The 21,593-nt window shown below is 40.6% G+C and overlaps 1 protein-coding gene across 1 annotated transcript; it reads left to right on the top strand.

The window, feature by feature from the left end:
* Positions 1-4,104: 4,104 nt before the first annotated feature.
* On the top strand, positions 4,105-8,718 carry LOC307054749 (protein Abitram; the record flags this gene model as incomplete). The annotated part of the gene is made up of 6 exons (XM_079706648.1): positions 4,105-4,201; positions 5,333-5,384; positions 5,987-6,116; positions 8,262-8,338; positions 8,418-8,487; positions 8,581-8,718. 6 exons carry the CDS (start codon positions 4,105-4,107, stop codon positions 8,716-8,718), a joined length of 564 nt encoding a protein of 187 aa, XP_079562774.1.
* Between the last annotated feature and the right edge of the window lie 12,875 nt (positions 8,719-21,593).

Raw genomic sequence — 21,593 nt, 5'->3', positions numbered from 1 at the left:
ACATTTATTTATAAACTGGCTCTATATCTTCATTAAAAAAATTAAAATTGAAATCAAACATAGAAATAAAGAAAAGCATTTATGGGACTTCCCTGATGGTGCAGTGGTTAAGACTCTGCGCTCCCTATGCAGGGAGCCTGGGTTCGACCCCTGGTCAGGGAACTAGATCCCACATGCATGTCGCAACTAAGAGTTTGCATGCCACAACTAAGGAGCCCACGTGCCACAACTAAGGAGCCCACTTGCTGCAACTAAGGAGCCCAAGTGCCGCAATTAAGACCCAGCACAACCAAATAAATAAATTTCTTTTAAAAAAAGAAAAGCATTTATTGTTCTCAGGGAGAAAAGAAGACACTATGAAATTACAACAGTATACTTCAAAATGATGACCAACAATTCGAGGAGCTTGATAACCTGATATAACTACTTCACATTACTCCACTTTCCTGGCCTGATTTTCACCAGGGCAATAGAAAAGCTGAGAAAAGAACGATCAATAGGAAATCTACCTTGGTCTGACAAAATCAGACTTGTTTTAACGTGTAACATTACCTAAGAGGAAAAAAAAGTCAATGTGCTGTATATTTATATCCAGACCCCTTTAAGGTTTATACTGTAATTGGAAGTCCCTAACTTATGTTAGGGGTGACAATTACACAGACCACACTGGCCTTCTTGTCACGTTAATCCAAGGTGAATTCTCTCATCTTGCATTTCCTACTTATGACAATGAAAGAAGAAACATGAATTAATCCTTATACTACATAGCAGATAAAATGTTAAGTGTAGTATGAGTGAGACAACATAAAATGTGGGTTAAGAGGAAGGCAAGCCCACACGGTGGAAGTGAGGAAGAGAATCAAGGCAAACAATGGTTTTGTGAGCTTTCATGACAGTTATATTCAAGAACTTCTAGAAATTATTCGAACCTGTATTATACTATGCAGACTTTTTATTTAGATCTAATTCTATATAGAAAGCTTAGGTTTTTGAAAGCACATAAAAATTACATGACCTTTCATCTTTAAATAACACAAAGACGACCACTGACATAGATCTGAAAGGATGGGTAGATGTGAGATGAGAGGATGTCTGGCTAGAGGGGAGTAAACACAGGACAGAGTAGCAAGAGGTGAAAACAGGCGACAGAGGACCAGATGTATTTCAACCTGGTTTAGCTAATAATTATGCTGTTATTGTTGCCATGATCAGAGCATCAAAATGTCTCCCTGTGAACTTGGATTCTATTCACCAACAACCTGTGGAGCTCTGGGGTCCATGAACCCCAGCATAAGAATTTGGAAGGCAAAGGCAGAAGGAGATGAGGAGGACTCCCTTCTTCCTGTTACCTTGCTGTTTCAGTCAATGTCACCCCAGCAATGGGCCTTCATCCTTCCAGGGGCCCTCAGTCCCAGCCTCTGGCACTCCCTTGACTAGCATGATAACAACCACCCCAGAGGTACCAGCACTAACCAGGCAGGTGCTCCCTCCAGGTGCCTGAAATCTAGTAACATGGAGCTCCTCCTCTGAATTCCAGAGCTATCAACACCAGCTTTCCAATGCCTCTCCTCCCAGGTCATGATAACCCCAATGGCTTCCCTTGTTTTGATCCTCAGACCTAGCTAAGTGTTGTAACTGCTTTCATTAGTTTACTTTTTTCATTACTTCACTGCTCCCTTTTGCTTTTTGTTCCTCCAGCAGGTATTTAACCAATTCTTCGTATTAAATTCTGTTGAAATATTGTGTGGTTTCGACTTCCCTGACTGGATCCTGACTGACAAACGTATCAAACAACCTGAGTTCTCAAATCACCGAGCTTTCAAAATCACCGGCCAAGTGTCATAGGGAAGAACCTTTGGTATTCGATTACAAGTTAATCACTAAAGGGATGCAGCCTATAAGCTTAAATTATACATAATCACCCAACTCTCAGAACCCTGACTCCCAGGTAATGAGCATTAAGCTAAAATACTTTTGCTTAGCTCACAAGAAACATCCTGACCAGGCCCACCTGTGAATGCCTGCAGGGAGGAAGAAATTAACACATCCCCTCTGGAGGCTGATGGGAACCTTGAAATGTTTGACTTTACTCCCTCCCCTTTTAGTATAAAAGAAGCCTGAATTCTAACTCAGGCAAGATGGGTCTTTGGGGGAACGAGCCCACCACCTTGGTTTGCTGGCTTTCCGAATAAAGTCGTTACTCCTTGCCCCAACACCTCGTCTCTCGATTATTGGCCTGTTGTGTGGTGAGCAGTACGAGCTTAGGCTTGGTGACACAAGGGCAACTCATCATTCATCTCCCTCCTCCCCAACCCTTCCAGCCTCAAAATGAACTTCTCTAACATTTCACACCTACCAGCCTTATTCCCTTACCTTCTCAGAAGTGTCCTACTCTTTTTCAAGACCAGCAAAGGAGAACCCTCCAAACTCCCCCAGGACCTTGGCTTATTGGTACCCTTTCTTTTACATCTGCAATCTCCAACTCCCCTGCCCTCAAATGACTCATCCTTTCTCAGCCCTCTCTCCACACCACAGATCAATTCTGGATCCTCTCTGAAATTTCTGACAACTCCTTTATTTTCTTCCCTTGCTCCTTCATCCATCCACCTCGTGGCTAATTATCATGCCCATGACCACAAGTACCAAACAGATCCCTAATATGTTTAGTAGATCTAAACGTCCAGCCCTGATCCTCCCTAAACTGAACACTAAACTCACATTTTCAACCTCCTGCTGTTACCACAAGGATTTCTCAAAAAGCACATCAAATGCAACCTGTTAAATGAAGTACCTGCTATCCTCCACCAAACTAGTTTCCCCTCTGGGGACATGGCATTCCTACTTTCTCTGTCCTCCAAGCTGAAACTGTGTCTGCTTCCCTTTTGCCCACACTTTCACAGTAAACTATTCACTGGTTACTGCCCTGCCTGTCAATGTACGGTTTGAATCCTTTTACATAGTACCGTAATCCTACGATCCGGTTTGTGGCCTACATCAAATACCGACTGAGCACTTGCTAAGTGCTAGTTCTGGACAAGAGATGACTGACAGTTACTGCCTCCTCAGAAGTCACAGCTTAACAGGGGAGAGGGCCACATAAGATACCACATTACATGGAGATGCACAGGGACAACACCTCCAAGGAAAAGCTGCAGATACGAGAAAAGCTGCGAGCTGCAAAAACTCGCAGCTGCACCTGAACTTCTCTCTATTACCGTCAGCTTCTATCATGCATTGTTGGGCTTTAATTGGTGCATTACTTGGTTCGGCGGTATAGTCCGCACCTGCAAGGAATCCGGAGACTGGGTAAGTGTGCAGCTGGGGGAGCAGCATATCATTCCCCCTCCTGCCGCGCCGCGCCGAGCCCTCTGATGGCCGCGGGTGCAGCAGGCGGCGAGTCTGCAGAAAAGAGAACTCGAGGGCAGAGGTGGTCAAGCCGCACTTTACTCCCAGACCAGCAGCAGGTAGCGGTTGGGCGCTAGGGGGTCCCCTTCATCAGGACACCCTCTGGCCGACAGGGCCCGTTTCCGTGCCCCCACCCCAGCTAGGCCGCTCGAACGCTCACCTACGCCGCGCTCTGAGGACCCCCAAACAGCGGTGCGTCCGCCCAGGGCTGCGCACGGGCCTCTCCCTGACCGTGCTTCTGAGCTCTCGCGACGCGCACTGGGTCTCCGGGCCGTCAGGCCGCTCGAGACCCTCCGGTCGTGGCCGAAGCCAGGCGGACAGGCGACCTGCGAAACAAGTACTCGCAAACGAAGATAGCCCGACACGCGCCCAGCAGCGCCAGAGTGACGTCGCGAGCGGAAGGGGCGTGGCCTGCCTTCTCCGTCTCCCCCGCGAAGATATATGGGGAGCTGCGCTGGCCGCCGCCCCCTATCCCTACATCCTCCTGCCCAGCCTATTGTATTTGATCCCCGCCTTGAGGTCAGACCCCAAAGCTCAGTTAAGTGGCGCCGGTGGGAGGAGCCTGCGCAGCCCGGGGAGCAGCGCGCGTGCGCACAGCGCGTGTCCCGGCTACACGCCGGAAAGACACCTTCCTCCGTGGCAAGCGGGAGGAAGAGTACAGGTCCCCAGGGGGCGGGGTTTGCAGCACCCTAGGTCGCCATGGCTACCGAGCCCGCGACCCCTGTGGCCGCCTCGGCTGCGGAGCCCGCGGTGCCGTCGCTTGTGGATCGTTACTTCACTCGCTGGTACAAAGCGGGTAAGTGGAGAATGATGTCAGTCTCTTCTGGGCCCAATTTGTCTGACAGTATAGGGACTATGATGACAGATCATAAGGCACACGCACCTTCCCCAGCGCTTCCTCCCCACATCAGAAGGAACTGGATCCCTCTGTTCCCCTGTAGGCCAAGGGAATGGCATTTGCAAGGACGTGGAAAACAGCAGGGTGCATTCTGGGTAGGGCGAGCGCAGTGCGAGTTCACGAGGGTGGGTTGCTTGCGGGAAGATGGTAGACTAAGGTGAGATCCCCGAGGGAGGCAGGAGCTGGATTGCAATCTCCTTGAGTGCCTAAAGGGATTTGAAGGGCTCAGTCCTCCAAGAAGAGGCGATACATAAAATGATTTAAATGGTAGCGGTCTAAACTAAGGTAGAGGCATAGGGATGGAGAGAAGAGGGTGGGTTAGAATAGAGGCATTTAGAAAGCAGAATCTAACAGTTTTACTTAAAGGAAGTCGCTGGTATTACACATTGGCCTACTTAGAAGTAGGTATCCTGTTGTACAGCTTTGTATACCCAGCACATATCAGTGACGAGAACATCGTTGGGGACCCTCCTCTAACCCAACTTGCTCCCATTCATTTAGGGATAATAGGTGTACTCATCTTTTACAATACTGAAATATTTTACAATAGCATACGTTTTATGAGCCAGACTTAGTGTAACCAACCGTCCGGTTAACCCTGGATTGAGGTGTTTTCGGGAATCCATTACTTCAGTGCTAACATCAGGACAGTCCTGGGCGAACCAGGATGAGTTAAGTCTCTCTAAAACTGACCAACAAAGCATGCTACTAAATTAAATAAAGAATACATTACTAATCACTTTTTTTCTAATAGAAACAATGATTGTACTCATTTTAAAGTGAGGATAAAAAACGGTGGAGCAAAGAGTTAATCATCATTTTAACATTGAATGAATGATTCCATCTGGACCAGATATCTTTAAATACTTTATGGTCAGCCTTTAGGTATATCTTTTTGAGTAATGAAGGGATACCAGTGATGTATGTGTCCAGCCTTCATAATTAACTACCTCTATAAACCAAAGAAAGTACTACACAGTGGTAGTAAATATGGACTCAACAGCCATCAGACTCATTCATTTCTTCTAGATGTCAAAGGAAAACCCTGTGAGGACCACTGTATACTACAACACTCTAACCGGTAAGCAAATTGGGAATTTTAAATTATCAAAAAAATTTTTTTTCTGGCATTGTAGCCTGGTATGGTCTTGTATTGAATAAATATTCATTAAGTGATTATCCTCCACTGTATTGAGATGGTATTATTTATAGTAGGAGTTTGATTGACAAGAATGAATCTTTCAGTGCCTACGCTAAACAAATAAACTTGCTTACCCAAACATCCAAATGGAGGACCACACCCTCAGCTACTACCTCAAGTAACCAGCCTGTGCCTAACCACTGAATTGCCCAAGCCCACGGAGAGGGCTAGGGTAGAAGCACAGATGGTTTCCTGTCCATACCGGCATGCCTTAACTTTTCCCTCTTCCTCCTCTGTGCTGTCTAAACACCTGTGGTATGCTACCCTTTTGGGGAAGGAAATTCAGTCCCACTTTCTCCATTTTTATTACTGCATTCTTCTCATCAGTTAAGCTCCAATAGTAGCCAGAGGAAAATGGGGGGAAATGATAGGCTGACTAAACAAATGTCAGCTCAGCTCTTCTTGTGCCAGTAGGAATACTGTGTTATAGGAGGAAGAATCATACCAAGCAATAATACAGGATCAATTTTTGCTCCTCATAGAATATGTGTCATCACACTGGCAGGATCCCATCCAGTTCTTCAAAGTGGAAAAGCAATTAAAAGCATTTCCTATCAAATCAGTACCAACTGTAGCAGACTTCAGAACAAAGTCTCTGGGAAATTTAAGCGGGTATGTTCCTGTATTTCTCTACTTAAACCCTCTATTGTCATAATAATGATAGAGCCAGCCATACTTAGAACCCAGTAATGTATACTCAGCATACTTCCCTGGCAGTTGGAGATGATTTTAAGAATACTTAAGCTCTAAGGAAATTCTCAGGCCAAAAAAATGAGGTATTTCAGAAGGTATATTATCTATCATATTAACTTCTGGGCCACCATCCCTATCATCCCCAGGATGAAGGATGGAGAAGGTGGGCCTTTGAAAGAACAACGCTAATACCAATATAACAAGATATTTTGTCCCTTCCTGTTTTGTTAAGCTAGTATTTCGAATTCTATAAAATTTAGATGATCAATACTTCTTTATCATAAATTTTCACATGTGAACTTAAAAGTAAAAAAAAAGTCCTGAGGTAGTGAAAAAAAAAATCAATCTGAGAAAATATACAGTATTTGCTTCGTATCACTTGCCATTCCTAAATCATTGCCAATTTAATACACATCTAGCTACACCCTCTACCTCCACGTAGTGTTTAGTTATAGAAAATGTTACCTGTGCCCTCTACAATTCTAGGCAAGATGGACATTTTACTGTTAAAGGAGGGTATCACACCAAGGACAACTCAATACCATACTAAACTATCCTGACAAACCCCCTGGAAAGGAGAGTTTCAGTGGATGATTTAGGTCCTTCATTTACTGAGTTCGTACTAAGAGTTCCTGCTAATTACCTCACTGTTCTGGAAGACCCTTGTTTACACTCCCCTTTGTAGGCCTGAAGGCCCCTAATAACCTGCCTTATAATTACTGATTTTTCCTCACTGAGGAAGCAAGTGGACTTTCAAAAGCATGGACCATTCTTAAAAGTCTACAAATCACGAGTAAAACAGTTAGTGCTTGTGATGTTCCTGTGATCAATCTTTGTCCAAAAGAGTAGCACTGTTGTTACTACTGAGGACCAGAGAGGGACCTGCACGTGGAACCCACTGCAGATAAGCTTTGATCGCATCTCAGCGCTGCCCATCATTTATTCTCCCAAGGGAGGTGACCAAAAGGGGTTAAAACACTTCTTTCTGACACAGAGCCTGTGGTAGACAAACCATCTGGGACAAATCCCCAGCCCCTCCTCCCAAAAGTGGGGAGTCACACTGACTAGTATTTTGAAACGAAGTACCCACAGGCAGAGGAGTGAAGCTCATGCAGTAACACCTGAATGCTGTCTAATAATGTTGTGAGTGGGAAAGAGGCCATAAAGAACAGCATCTTGACCTCAGATGTTCACTGCAGTAAAAATTCCTGGGAAAAAAGAGCAACACGTGAGACATGCTTGCATCCATTTCCCATGAGCCTCCTTGTACTGGGTTGGCCAAAAAGTTTGCTCCGGTTTTTCATGTTAGGGAAAAACCTGCATGAACTTTGTGGCTGACTCGATAGAAATTTTCAGAACCTCCCCAGATATATCCATACAGTGGAGTACATGAAAGTATAACCGTGCCACAACATTCAAACAGACATATGTCAAAATGTAGTATTTGCTAGCAGGTTATAGGATAATGGGTAAGTTACTCTTATCTGCTACTTAAAACTTTTCTGTTTTCCAAATTTTCCTCAAATTGCTTTTTTTTAAATTAGAAAAGTATCCCTTCTTCAGAAAGTCTTAGTGATTGACCTAATAAAGAAGTTCCTTTCTCTATTAAGTTCTGATATAAAAATAAGGTAGGAATCTTAATGAAACTAACTTTGTACAATATTGCGGTCATTCTCTATAATGTTGAATTTTATATTATTGCTTATTGATGAGATTTTCCTACCCTTTTGACGTCTTTACACTTGGCTATGTGCAGCTTTCTCATGTACAGTGAAATATAAAGTATAATAAGTTAAGGTAAAATATATTCTTAATATGTAACTGAACTACCTATTATCACATGTGTCTTAGTCTGCTTTTTCCCCTAGAGCCTAGGATGGTGCCTAGCCTATAGAGGCATTTAATATATAAGTATTTGAATAAATGAATGGTTTTTCTGTACTTAAGTCATTTTTATTTAAAACGCTAATTCCAGGAATATATCCTATTGTAACTCTGAGGGCTGCCTCACAAAGAAAAGTGAAAATGTACATCAATTAATTTTTTCTTCCCTTTTATTATCAGGGGGCACAGTTTCTAACAGAACTTGCACCTCTGTGTAAGATTTACTGCTCTGATGGAGAAGAATACACCATATCTAGGTGAGTTACTTTTTAACCACAATTTTGGAGAAACAAAGAAGGTAATAATTTTCTTCAAAGCAATTTTTTCTTTAAATAGCTGTGTTCGAGGACGGTTGATGGAAGTGAATGAAAACATCCTCCATAAGCCATCTGTTCTTCAAGAGAAGGTAAAAGGGTCTGGGGAAGTAAGATCCCATCCACACACTCTTTATCTGATTTTTTACCATTTGACAGTATTAAATATTCTATTTCCCTTCTAGCCATCCACCGAAGGATACATTGCAGTTGTGTTGCCCAAGTTTGAAGAAAGTAAAAGCATAACAGGAGGGTTACTGACACAAAAACAGTATGAAGAAGTCGTGGTGAAACGCATCAATGCCACAACAGCGACCTCATGAGGATTAAGATTGAGTAAAAACAACAGGACATTCTTATCCTTACCTGGCCTACCAGTCAGTGCCCTAAGGAAGAACCAGAGATGCTGAAGCATACTTCACACCCGCCATCCGCAGGGAGGCCTGATCTTAACACCTGACCTAGGTTTCCTTCTTTGTCTTGCATAACAAGCCTTGATTCCATTTTGTCTTCAGCCTCCCAGATCTGCCTGCCCATGTACTCACTCTGTTCTTTTGCTTTTCTCTTTCTAACAACTGGCAAGTGACAGACGTTTTTCTGATTAAAAACCAACAAACAAAGCACTTTGAGGAAAATTTGAAAAGTCAGAAAAGTAAAAATGATTTACCCATCATCCTGTAACCCATTAGTAAATACTAGGTTTTGAGGTAATTCTGTTTGAGTATTATGTCATGGTTATTGTTTTTGCCTCAATTTTCCATCACTTTGAAGTTGAAAAACAACTGGCCTTTCTTACCCAATCTGCTTCAGTGTGACAGGACTGAAACGTCCGGTCCCACCCCTTCTGCCCCAACTCCCCCGCTCAGGTTGCTGGGAAGAGACAGGGTGTAGAGTGTACCTTCTTTATGTCTGTGGGTTGGCCTTCAACTCTGAACAACGTAGCACTGTAACACTGGTTTCTTAATGAGGGATACATGAAAGGCTTTGCAAGGGGCTTTGCTAACATGGAAGTATCAATATTATAATGCTGTATGAAGTAACGTTTATTTGTGGTCACTCAGTCTCACACTCTAGTTACAGGGTAACCAGCAAAGAAGTTCCCGAGAGGTTCCTGGAATTCAAAGACACACATGCTTTTGAACAGACCAAAAGCTTTCACATCATTTAAACAATAAACGAAAAACTATGAATTCATGGTTTAAGATTGTGTACTTATTTACATTGAATTTCAAATAAAAGGACTTTTCAAATTGTTATTTTTCCTTAAGGGCTGCAACATATATATACATATAAACATTTATGTTTTTAAATAAAACAATTATCCTTGAGTATAAATTCTTTTAGTTCTCCATCATCTTTTGCTTTTCAAGTCATGTTATCCCTTCCCTACCCCTACGTGCATTTAAATAAGAGAATATTGTCATTTGAGTTATGTAAAATATTTTGTAAATAAAATTTTAAAATTACTTTTGACTCACAAGGAAACTTCTTTTAACCCTAACTCTCCCCTAAGTATACCCACTGAACATGATACAGGTAGTAACTATAGAAACATCTACTCTGATAGTGCTATGTGCTGAAAGTATAAGCACAGACCAGCAAATTCCCATTTCAGGTAGCACAAATGGTTCCCAAAGGTGTCATAAAACAAAGATACTAAAAATAGTAAAAGAATTATATATCTATTTTACATATAAAATTACCCCACATCATTTTCCCATTATTTCCTTTGTAATTTAAAAGAGTATTTCGGTTTCAGGGCATAAAAATCATGTTTGATCATGTTTGATGATTTTTATAAAGAAATATTTTATAAAGGTCATAACCAAGGCCTACAATAAATTCAAGTTTCCTTCAATAAAATATTGACTAGCTAACTGGTAGTTCTTCAGGATCTTGTGAACATTGACTGTGATGGCTGACCCAGATAATGATCATCAGACGAGCTTATAGAACTACTGCCGTTTGGCAACTGACATGTCCCGTTAGGTTTCAAAATAAATTTCGAAGCACTGGGATACAAGCACAAAAAACAAAGTTAACTATACTACACCATAAGGACAGAACTTATAACCAGATCCTTCTATCAAAACCCACCCCACAAAAACAAAAGCTTTAAACCCTAAAATTAAGCAGACTAAAGTCATTTATTTAATGAATATTCCAAAGGCACATATGTATACTTACTCAAATTATTTTGAACAGCTTAGTTCAATTGTTCTCTGTCTTCTATCTTCTGTTTCATCAGTTACTACTGAGAAGTACAAAGACTGCTTTTTAAGCCAGTAAAATAAGCTTAGGATTCCAGCTAATATTCAGGGCAGACAGGCCAGCTATGCTAGAACGAGAACTAAAACCATCTCCTAGTGAGTTCCTCCAGGATTCCGTGGAGAGAGGGACATGCATCACAACAGATTTCCTGTGCTCTCTGAAACCCGTACTAGAGAACAAACGTGTGCTCCTGGCATGGATGATCTGTGACAGAGGGGACAGCAGAGGCCCAGTCATACTCAGTGCACAGAGGGATTGAAGAAGAGTCCACAGGTTTGAGGAAAACCCTGTATCACCCAGACTACTGTGTCTCTTCTGCTGCAAATTAGTGTCCAAGATGATAAGCTTAAATTTAAAAAAATAGGAAGTTAGGGTCAAATGTGCCAAAGGTGAGCATATATTCAAAATAGCTTCTTTGGATTAAATTGTCATTAAGACAGTAGGGATATTTGGTTTGACTTTTAAGGAACATTATTCATGGCAATGTCTCATTCTAAAATCACACTGCAATTAGAAATATAGCAACGACCATGGCATTTATTAGTTGTCAGAAAGCTTCACAATTGGTTTCATGATCAGAAAATAGAGCAAGATTTCAGTTTGTTTTCTTTACAAAATTGTTGTATTTCTGAAATATAAAGGATCGTTTGCTTTCTAAAAATGTTAGCTTTGCCACATGGTATTCCAGAGATCTGACCTCAGAAGCTTCTCAAGTTTTACCGTCCACAGAATCTTTATTTGTAACTGAGACCCGTCTGTTTTTTTTCCATTTGAAGCTGGAAATGATTAAGACAATTCGTTTCTGCTTTACTTTTAAAATAAAAATTGCAAAATTAAATAGTATCTATTTTCTTTTCCATTTTCCTTTAGACTAATTTTTTAAATGTGAGTTTAAGATAAAGAAATTATCTTACTTCTTCAGCAGTTTATAGCAAAATGAGAGAAGTTGGACCAAAATAGCCATTATGCATCTTGTCTTTGTAATACTCTTATCAACCTATAGTGACAGAAAGCAAGCAAATCAAATTCTTATAAGGAGGTCTTCAAAAGACTTCAGCATTTATTTAGTTTGAAAATGGTAAAAATTTCTTCATCATAGAAATCTAAGGGATCTCAAAGGGTATACGGATTAAGGCATCTGAGCTGACTTGATGACCTGTGGTCCCAGAACACAGAAGTAGGGATTGTTGCCCAAGTCTCATACCAATTTCATGGAACCCCAGGAAGAATGGATGGAAAATCAACCTGTTCTATTTCAGACGGTTTAGGGGCTTCTCAAAGTGCGCCAAATAGTGGCAGTGAACCCCCTTCGTTGCAATTCCTTGCACTCTACTTTTTTGCACTCAAACTCCCTAAAACAACAGAAGCCCTTCACTCTGAGGGGTCTGTGCCCTAGTTAGTCAGGTGATGATGTTGGGATTTAAGGGTAGCTGCTCCGTGCTATGGTATTAATCAAGTCCAAAAAGCTAATTTACTTGGTGAACCTACTGCTTCCTGGGGTCAGTTATAACTGAAGATGATAAATGGTTCTTGCAGTCAAGGCAGGAAAAATGGAAATAAATTGTTCTTCTGTAGGTATTAACACTTTATTTGAAGACAAAGGGGCTGGAAGCTAACCTAATAAAAAAAGAAGTGTGAAAGTGTCTCAAGCGCTTTCCTGAATGTCCCACCCTCCCTTTTACCTTTAGAAACACTTGATTCTGCAAAGGTATCTTAGTTACTGCCTGGAGCTGGTGGCATAGAGGAACAAGCTTGTTTATTTCCAAGAGAAGCATAAGCTTATCATCATCTTTCAGCTGAAGTGTAAATAAGGAAGTTATAACAACTCCAATGAAATTCCATCTTTTAAACCTTAAATACCTTTATACCTTGATAATATACCCTCAAAGTGGGTATTTATGACATCACCACCAGCACCAGGCAGGGATACATACATTACCTGTTTTGAGAAAGCTTGCACACTTGAAGCCAGCTTCAAACCCTCTTCAGCAAAAACCTGGTAGAAAGGAAAAACATCACTACATTAGGCGTATGTCGTCTAGATAGTTGGTAAGAAATACACTCATGGATAATTTTCATACAGAATTTTAAAAATGAAAGCTAAACATAAAAGGTCTGTCATGGAACTTCTATGTTTTTTGTTGTATCCAGGAAAACACAAGAGTTTAACAGTATTCAGAAGCAGATTTCCCAGATCTGATGCAGAATCAGTCCCTGCAGTGGCTCCCCTACAGTGGGACACCTCCAACTACCGTGCAGAATCGCACAGACATTTGATACTTAGCCATAAAAATTATGCCTGGATCCGAAGCTCATCTCATAATATCCCCAATTATAAGAGGGTGTTGAATCTTGGAACATGGGGTCAAAAGGGTTAGATGAGGTCAAAAGCGTTAGAACATTCCTGCTTCCAGCTCAGCAAGATAGAATTGTCACCTATACACATTCTTCAACTAGCCATTTGAGGGGATTATTTTTTCCCTATTCACCGTACATTGTACAATTTAGTGAGGAGAAGAGGATGATGGGAAAGAATACTGAAAAATACTTTAGAATATTCGGGATGATCATTTTTAAATGGTACACAGAATCTTTTAGAGTGAGAGATAGCAGGGAAGTGAAGGCTGAGCTTTAGGTGGCAGCAGGAAGAATGAAAAGAACAGGGCAAATCTGAGAGTGATTTGTGAAGAAAAATAATAGATCTTGGTAATAAATTAGATAAAGCTTATGAAGAGGAAAGAGGCAATAATTTCAGGGTTAACTTTAACTCTCTTTCCAACAGCCTTGCTATCATTGGATAACCTGATCTCAAGGTCAAAATAGTCCTTCACATCCTTCCCTATCCTTTAAAAGGGAAAACAATGCGGGCTTCTCATTGCCGTGGCTTCTCTTGTTGCGGAGCATGGGCTCTAGGCACGTGGGCTTCAGTAGTTGTGGCATGCGGTCTCAGTAGCTGTGGCTCGCGGGTTCTAGAGCACAGGCTCAGTAGTTGTGGTTCATGGGCTTAGTTGCTCCTCAGCATGTGGGATCCTCCCAGACCAGCGCTAGAACCTGCCTGCATTGGCAAGTGGATGCTTAACCACTGCGCCACAAGGGAAGCCTCTATTCCAACTTATTAAGAAAGGAGGGCTTCCCTGGTGGCGCAGTGGTTGAGAGTCCGCCTGCCGATGCAGGGGACACGGGTTCGTGCCCCGATCTGGGAAGATCCCACATGCCGCGGAGCGTCTGGGCCCGTGAGCCATGGCCGCTGAGCCTGTGCGTCCGGAGCCTGTGCCCCGCAACGGGAGAGGCCACGTGAGGGGCCCGCGTAAAGCAAAAAAAAAAAAAAAAAAAAAAAAAAAAAAAAAAAAAAGAAAGGAAAAACTCACTTATAGTCAACTTTACAGAAAATTCCAAATGATGTATTTTCTATAATTCTGCTGACTCTGTTGACAATCATTCTCTCAAGCTGAAATTCCTTTCCTGAAGAGGCTCAGGTGAAAACACATGGGATTGCCAAAGGAAAACACATAACATTGATAAAGTGACAGAAATTTCAAATTTCAATTGCAAGAATGCCCTTGGTTCTAGAGAGGCAAACAGACTAACATGAGAGTCAGGGGAAATAAGAAAGGACTCTTGTAATCCACTTATCAATCTAAGCCTCCAGGTAAGTGAGGAGAATTAGAGCTAGGCCTATGTGGAGTTTCATGAGACACATAGGGCAGAAGGGTGAGTGTCAGTATATGTGTCTCTCCCTGAATGCCCTAAATCATCAGGAATATGGAAGAAGAAAAGGAAACTAACGTGTACTGAGAATCTATAATGGTCTCAGCCCCATGACAGATGCTTTCTTATGTGTTATCTCATTTAATCACTATCATTCATCCAATTCAATAATGAAGAAGCCAAAAACCTTTCCTCACATTCAGGACAGTATAAGGGAAATCCATTTGCTGATAGGATAGTTTCACCTACTTGGGAAAACCTGAAACTTAATATTGCATCTAGTGACTATCAAAGCCCATTCTACTTTATCCCTATAATATTTGGTGGTTTTTTTTCCCAATAAGATAACCAAAAAGCTCCAAAAAATGTTACTGCAAGTCCTCTAATTTTCTACCGTTATCTATAGTATACATGTGTTGTGTGCACAGGTAAACACACAATTACAGTAAATCATTTAGAAAACTAGCTATTACCAACTTTTATGCTACAGTATTAGCATAAAATGGAATTAAAATCTACCTCTGGTTGATGAATTAAATCCTGCGAAGTTTTTTTTTTTTTTTTTTTTTTTTTTTTTTTTTTTTTTTTTTTTGCGGTACGCGGGCCTCTCACTGTTGTGGCCTCTCCCGTTGCGGAGCACAGGCTCCGGATGCGCAGGCTCAGCGGCCATGGCTCACGGGCCCAGCCGCTCCGCGGCATATGGGATCCTCCCAGACCGGGGCACGAACCCGTATCCCCTGCATCGGCAGGCGGACTCTCAACCACTGCGCCACCAGGGAGGCCCCTGCGAAGTTTTTAGTGGACTCTCTCCCCTGAAATAAAATGAATTATTAATGAGGTAAGAAAAAATTATTGCCTGGAAATTGATTTTATACTATAGTTTTAGAGCATTTCATGCATTAACATACCCAAGTTTTGAAGAGTAATATTGAATAGACTAAAAATATTTTGAGTATTCTTAAAACAACTTTAATATTTCACTAATACTTCTTAAGGCACTTCAAAAAATTTCAGGTAAACATTATATATGTTCATTTTATAATATAAAGAAACTTAAAACTGACAAGTTACATTTAAGTTTTATTTTTCCTTTTTAAACTTTTTTATTTTGCTTCATAAGTTAAAGATATAAGACCTGATAATATGTCTTAACTAAAAGGCCTTTGTTCCATAATGGAAAAAAGATCCGGCCAAAAATCAGGAAATTCTCATTTTTTATTCTGATTTCAACTCTGGCAGGAATTCAGTTGTTTTTGATGAGGCATGTCAGTTAAGTTTCAATTCTGAGTCTATAAAATAATCATAATAATATTTGTGCTACCACTCTCATCAGAAGATTAGGGAATATCACATTGACAACTACCAAGAAGAATTAAATTCTGCCCCTTAATAGCTATGAGACGTGAACAAAATATTCTTATTCTCTGATAACCTGTTGTAAGGATCAAATGAAATTCTGAAGCAGGACCCACTTTAAAAACCATAAGGCAATGGTAAGTGTGAAATTTTTAAAACCATAATGCACTAGAAAAGCTAAAATATATAAATTTTAAAGAAATATGAGTAACTGTATATAAATGATAAAGAAATTATATAAATTGTTAAGACAACCTTAAACAATAGCCTGAAGAAAAGCTATAAAATTGCCCAGGAAAACTACAAAACTGGATACTGTGAAAACTAATAGATGAGTCTCAGAAAGAAGCAATTAGATGAGGCTGGTAAACCATCGCCTTAAGGGCAAACAGAAAAATTGTTTGGGAAAAAACAGGTATACCGACAGGGTGGGTAGAAAGCAAAGCCAGCTTGAGATGTTACCACAATCATATTACCAAGACTTGCCAAGTTGGCACAAGATGTTATCTATTACCATTATTCCATAATCCATTCCCATCAAGAATTCTAATATATTGTCATCTATTTATTGTGTATCTGCTCAGTCTCTTACACCTCAGGTGTATTGTTCAGAGTTTTGATTTTGATTCAGAAAGGCTGGTTTATCAGTCAGAGTCCATTAAGGAAAACGAAAAACACAGCTGTTATTTTATCAGAGAGATTTTAATATATGGAACTGGTTAACCAAGTACTAGAGGACTGAGAAGGCAGAAAGGGAACACAGAGAAGGAACATTGAGATTGAAACCCGACAGCCGCTTGTACCCATAAAGCTGAAGGAACAAAAGGAAGAGTTTGGGATTCTTAGAATTTAGACGCTTGGAGGTGAGGCCCCTGCAGAGCTGGTTCTTGAACCTCGGAGAAGGGGGTGGCAGCCAGCTGTTGCTGGTATTGCCGAGGGGGCAGGATGAGGCTGGGTCTAAGTGTATAGAAATAAACAGAAACTGGAACAAACAGCTGCTGCTGGGTACAGAGCTACTGTTGAGTGAAAGCAAGCGAACAAGGGAACAAATTCCCTCTCCCTCCGTCCAGCCTTGCCCTGTCCCTCTGGTGTCTGCTATTGTTGGAGCATAACGGCTGTCCAAGGAGGGGTGTTTTCTCAGGCCCTCAGTCCCAGCATCATGAGCAGTGTATAGGAAGGGTGGATTTGGAGCCGAGAGAGAGGCTGGAAATCAGCTCATAAGCTTACTGGGTCTCAATTTCCCCAGTTATAAATGGGGATAATACTCTCCTGTATACTTCACTGGAATGTTTTGAAGGTTAGATGAGAAGGTAGATATAAAAGCATTTTACAAGCCATAAAAATAAAAACAACTGAGAATTAGCCTCCCATAAATACTTGAATTTACTGGAATAGGTATTTCTTAGAAGAAATGTGATCACCCTCAGAACTAGTGTTTTCGACGCTAACAGTTTATAATGCTTCCCCACGCCCTCCCTTATCCTTGTCTATTCAGATCATGTTAACATCTAAGATACCAACTTACGAGTGTTCTAGGGGAAATGACCAGGAAAATTGTGTTTTTGCTTTGGTTGGTAAAGCATGGTAATGTCATCTGTGCAGGATACCATGGGTCACATGGCAGTGTTTTGAGCACGTGACATCACTGCTGAGAATGCGCCAGGAGAGAACGCGCAGACCTGAGTGAAGGCGAGGCAGAGGGCCTGGAGTGTGCCTGCTGAGGCTCAAGTGGGTGTGGAATTCCTGCAAAGTCTCTTGTTTTACCTTAAACACTTGTGCGGAGTTTGCATTCTCATCCATGATATGCACAGAATTGTTTTAATGTAAAAATTCTCACAAATCTTTGAGTACAGTCTGGTGCTCTGTGTATTCTGTAACCTCTTATTATATCCCCTCCCCCCAGGGTATGGCTCACTTATTTGGAAAGGACCAGGCTTATATCACTGAGATTTTCTTTTTCTGTTTTCCCCCCATCATTACCTTGTTCTTCTGGTGGACAGGAGATGTAGAGGTCTGAATTGAGACTGGAGAAACTGGCCAATTAAAATCACATATGTGTTTGATACCATAATGAAAATGAAAGGCTATTTATTGCTGGTAGAGATTTGGGTATTTGCAGTCATCAGAAATATAAAATAATCATTGCTGATTCAGTCTGCTTTCTATTGGGTTGGTCAAAAGGTTCGTTCGTTATTTTCCGTAAGATGGCTCTAGTAGCACTTAGTTGTCTTTAACTTCACTCGAAACAATTTATTAGTTTGTCAGTGACAGCTGTCATATCCACGTGCATTTAAAAAAAGACATTAAATTGGTGAATTTTTGTGTAGCCATTTTAACATTGAAGATGGAAGGAAAAAAGAAACATTTTCGTCATATTATGCTTTATTATTTCAAGAAAGGTAAAAATGCAACTGAAATGCAAAAAAAAAAAAAAGATTTGTGCAGTGTATGGAGAAGGTACTGTGACTGATCACACACGTCAAAAGTGGTTTGCGAAGTTTCGTGCCCGAGATTTCTCGCTGGATGATACTCCACAGTCAGGTAGACCAGTTGAAGTTGATAGCAATCAAATGAGACATTAATTGAGAACAATCAACATTATACCACGCGGGAGATAGCCAACACACTCAAAATATCCAAATCAAGCGCTGAAAATCATTTGCTCCGGCTTGTTTATGTTAATCCCTTTGATGTTTGAGTTCCACATAAGTTAAGCAAAAAAACCTTCTTGACTATATTTCTGCATGTGATTCTCTACTTAAACATAGTGAAAATGTTCCATTTTTAAAACAAATTGTAATGGGCAATGAAAAGTGGATACTGTACAATAATGTGGAACGGAAGAGATCGTGGGGCAAGTGAAATAAACCACCACCAACCACACCAAAGGCCAGTCTTCATCCAAAGAAGGTGATGTTGTGTATACGGTGGGATCGGAAGGGAGTCCTCTATTGTGAGCTCCTTCTGGAAAATCAGATGATTAATTCCAACGAGTACAGCTCCCAGTTAGACCAACTGAAAGCAGCACTCGACAAAAAGCATCCAGAATTAGTCAACGCATAATCTTCCATCAGGACAACACAAGACTGCATTTTTCTTTGATGACCAGGCAAAAAAGCTTGACTGGGAAGTTCTGATTCATCCGCTGTATTCACCAGACATTGCACCTTCGGATTTCCATTTATTTAGGTCTTTACAAAATTCTCTTAATAGAAAAAATTTCAATTCCCTGGAAGACTACAGAAGGCACCTGGAACAGTTCTTTGCTCAAAAAGATAAAGTTTTGGGAAGATGGAATTATGAAGTTGCCTGAAAAATGGCAGAAGGTAGTGGAACAAAAGAGTGAATACATTGTTCAATAAAGTTCTTGGTGAAAATGAAAAACGTGTCTTTTATTTTTACTTAAAAACCAAAGGCAGCCTGGAGGGGTGGGATAGGGAGGGTGGGAGGGAGGGAGACGCAAGAGGGAAGGGATGTGGGAACAGATGTATATGTATGACTGATTCACTTTGTTATAAAGCAGAAACTAAAAAAAAAAAAAAAACCAAAGGCACTTTTTGGCCAACCCAATACTTAGGTTCTAGGTCCCAATTCTACTGCAAATGGTATCATGGCCTCTTATCAACAAGAGAAGACTTCAATCCCTGTTCTTAGTATTTTTTTTTCACTCTAAATTATTACATTACTAAGCAGAAGGAATATCTTTTTGTAAGTGTTGAAAAGGTTAGTAGTATTAGGAGAGAATGGGGAGTCACTACAATTTTCCCTCAGTTCTAAGAGTGTATCTTTATTAAAATCAGTTTAATGCCTTTAGTGTTGGGATCCTGGGTGGGGTTCTGGGAAATCCAACATGACATTAAATGTATAATTTTAAAAAATTGTTCTGACATGCACACTTGTCAGTGCAGTGGCATACACTCATGCATACAGGCACATTACAGTTGAAGTTTGAGTCTAAACCGTCTAATTTGCATGTACATTTTAAGGATTCATCTGAATCATTTTTGACTATTGGCAGTTTTGCATTGTGTCTTGGGGACATTTTCATATTTCTTGCTTAAGAGCTGGAACTTTTTAGTCATCCTTAGGATTGACTATAATTTGAAAACAAATCCAAAGAAGATTAGCATTTCATCTGCATTTCCTATTGAATTATACCAAAAATGTTTTGTTTATTTGTTGGGGGAAGAGGATTCTCATCGATTAGGTTACATATTCCTCAACAAAGTTAAAAGCCCGAAAGGCTTTCTTTTGAAAGTTGGTTTAAAACTCTTTTTTTTTTTGGCCGCAGGGGATCTTAGTTCCCTGACCAAGAACCTGGGCCCTGGCAGTGAAAGCGCTGAGTCCTATCAACTGGACCGCCAGGGAATTCCCTAAAAAACTTTTGAAAGATCAGTTTGGTGCCCGAGTATTCGCCCTTCATGTGGATCAATCAAGCATAGCAACTTCTTTTTAGCTTTGAAAAGGTGGCAATTTTTACTGGTGCTATTTGCATTTCTGGCATGTGAGAGGCAACATTCTGAAATTTTTTCATTTAAGTGCTACACTGTGGGAGCACTTTGATGACATTTGAAGTAGACTTTGTGGGAGCCATGTCAAGTTTAACTTTCATGGCTTATGTTGCTACCAGGAATAAATTAACCACCTTCCGTTCCAGCTAAGCTCATATATGCAGACAGTTAACTGCTGTATCCCTAGATCCCCTTCTTCCTGGAGGCTGGCAAGCTGCCTTTAGTATCAGTCCCCAAACGGACACTTATTTCTGAGATGCTACAATTCATCTCAGACCAGAGGCTGTTTGGTAATTGTTTAGTTTGTAATGTGTCGAATCCAGTTGTGATTTCTGTCCCCTCTTTTCCTCACTGCTGGCTTGATGCTGACCTTCAGGTCAAGTTCACTCACACCTTTCTCTAGGGTGGTCTAGTTGGCTTTATTAAAGAGCACTTCCATTTCCCAGCTGAGCCTTAAAGACTTTAAAATGTTGAGGCTCCTCATTATCAGAGCATGTATTATCCGTGTCCCTGTGTAGGAACACAAGTGTAGATTGTTCGGAAAGGAGAAATTCTCATAATTCAAGAAGAGGCGGATGAGCTACTCACAAAATTAGTTCCTCTCAAATATTCCTCACCTGCCCCTTCCCAGCTAACAGTAGTAGTAGGGGATCAGTGACTTGATGGAGCATTTTCTGATTGTTTCATGTTAAGATGCAACACAGTACCATGTAGGTTGATTGCAAGCCTGCAAAAATGTAATCCATTTCATAAAATGGATTAACCTTTTACTAGAGTAGTGCTTAAATCATGGCCGAATTGGGCTTGTTATAATTGATAACAAAATTACTTCAAATGAGTATGATTTGACTATCAAAGGATTAAGAGAAGTCTTTGGGAAAGTTGATAAAGCCCTCAAAATGTTTTTGTGAAATGACTCTCTCTGTGCTGTGAAATTCAAACATGGAAATGTGAAAGATGTCATGTCCTGCTGTCATACAGTTTGTCAGAATAATTTCTTTCCTGCCAATAAGTCAATACTTGGTATTTATTCTTAGTTAAGTCTAAGAATCAAATATAATTGTAGTTATGCCTAATTTTTAAAAGTAAGATACACTATTTTCAGAACTTGTTTCTTTTTTAAAAACAGATAAGTTGTCATTGAAAGTTTAGTTACTATTTAACATGAAATTATGGGGCTTGTTGACCCTGAATTTAAGTAAACTTTTCCAATATTGTTAAATAAGCACAACCTCTTGTGGTCTTTTTGTCTATATACAATAGAATTTTGTTTGGGGGTGTAGAGAGTAGTAATTGTATGTGAAATTGTAAAACTGTTATGATTAGTAGAGAAAATCTGGATTGTACAGAAA

This window comes from Hyperoodon ampullatus (genome assembly GCF_949752795.1).
Source record: "Hyperoodon ampullatus genome assembly, chromosome: 6".
Classification (NCBI taxonomy): Eukaryota; Metazoa; Chordata; class Mammalia; order Artiodactyla; family Ziphiidae; genus Hyperoodon; species Hyperoodon ampullatus.
Note: the sequence above shows the minus strand (reverse complement) of the source record. Positions and strands in the feature narration are given on the sequence as shown.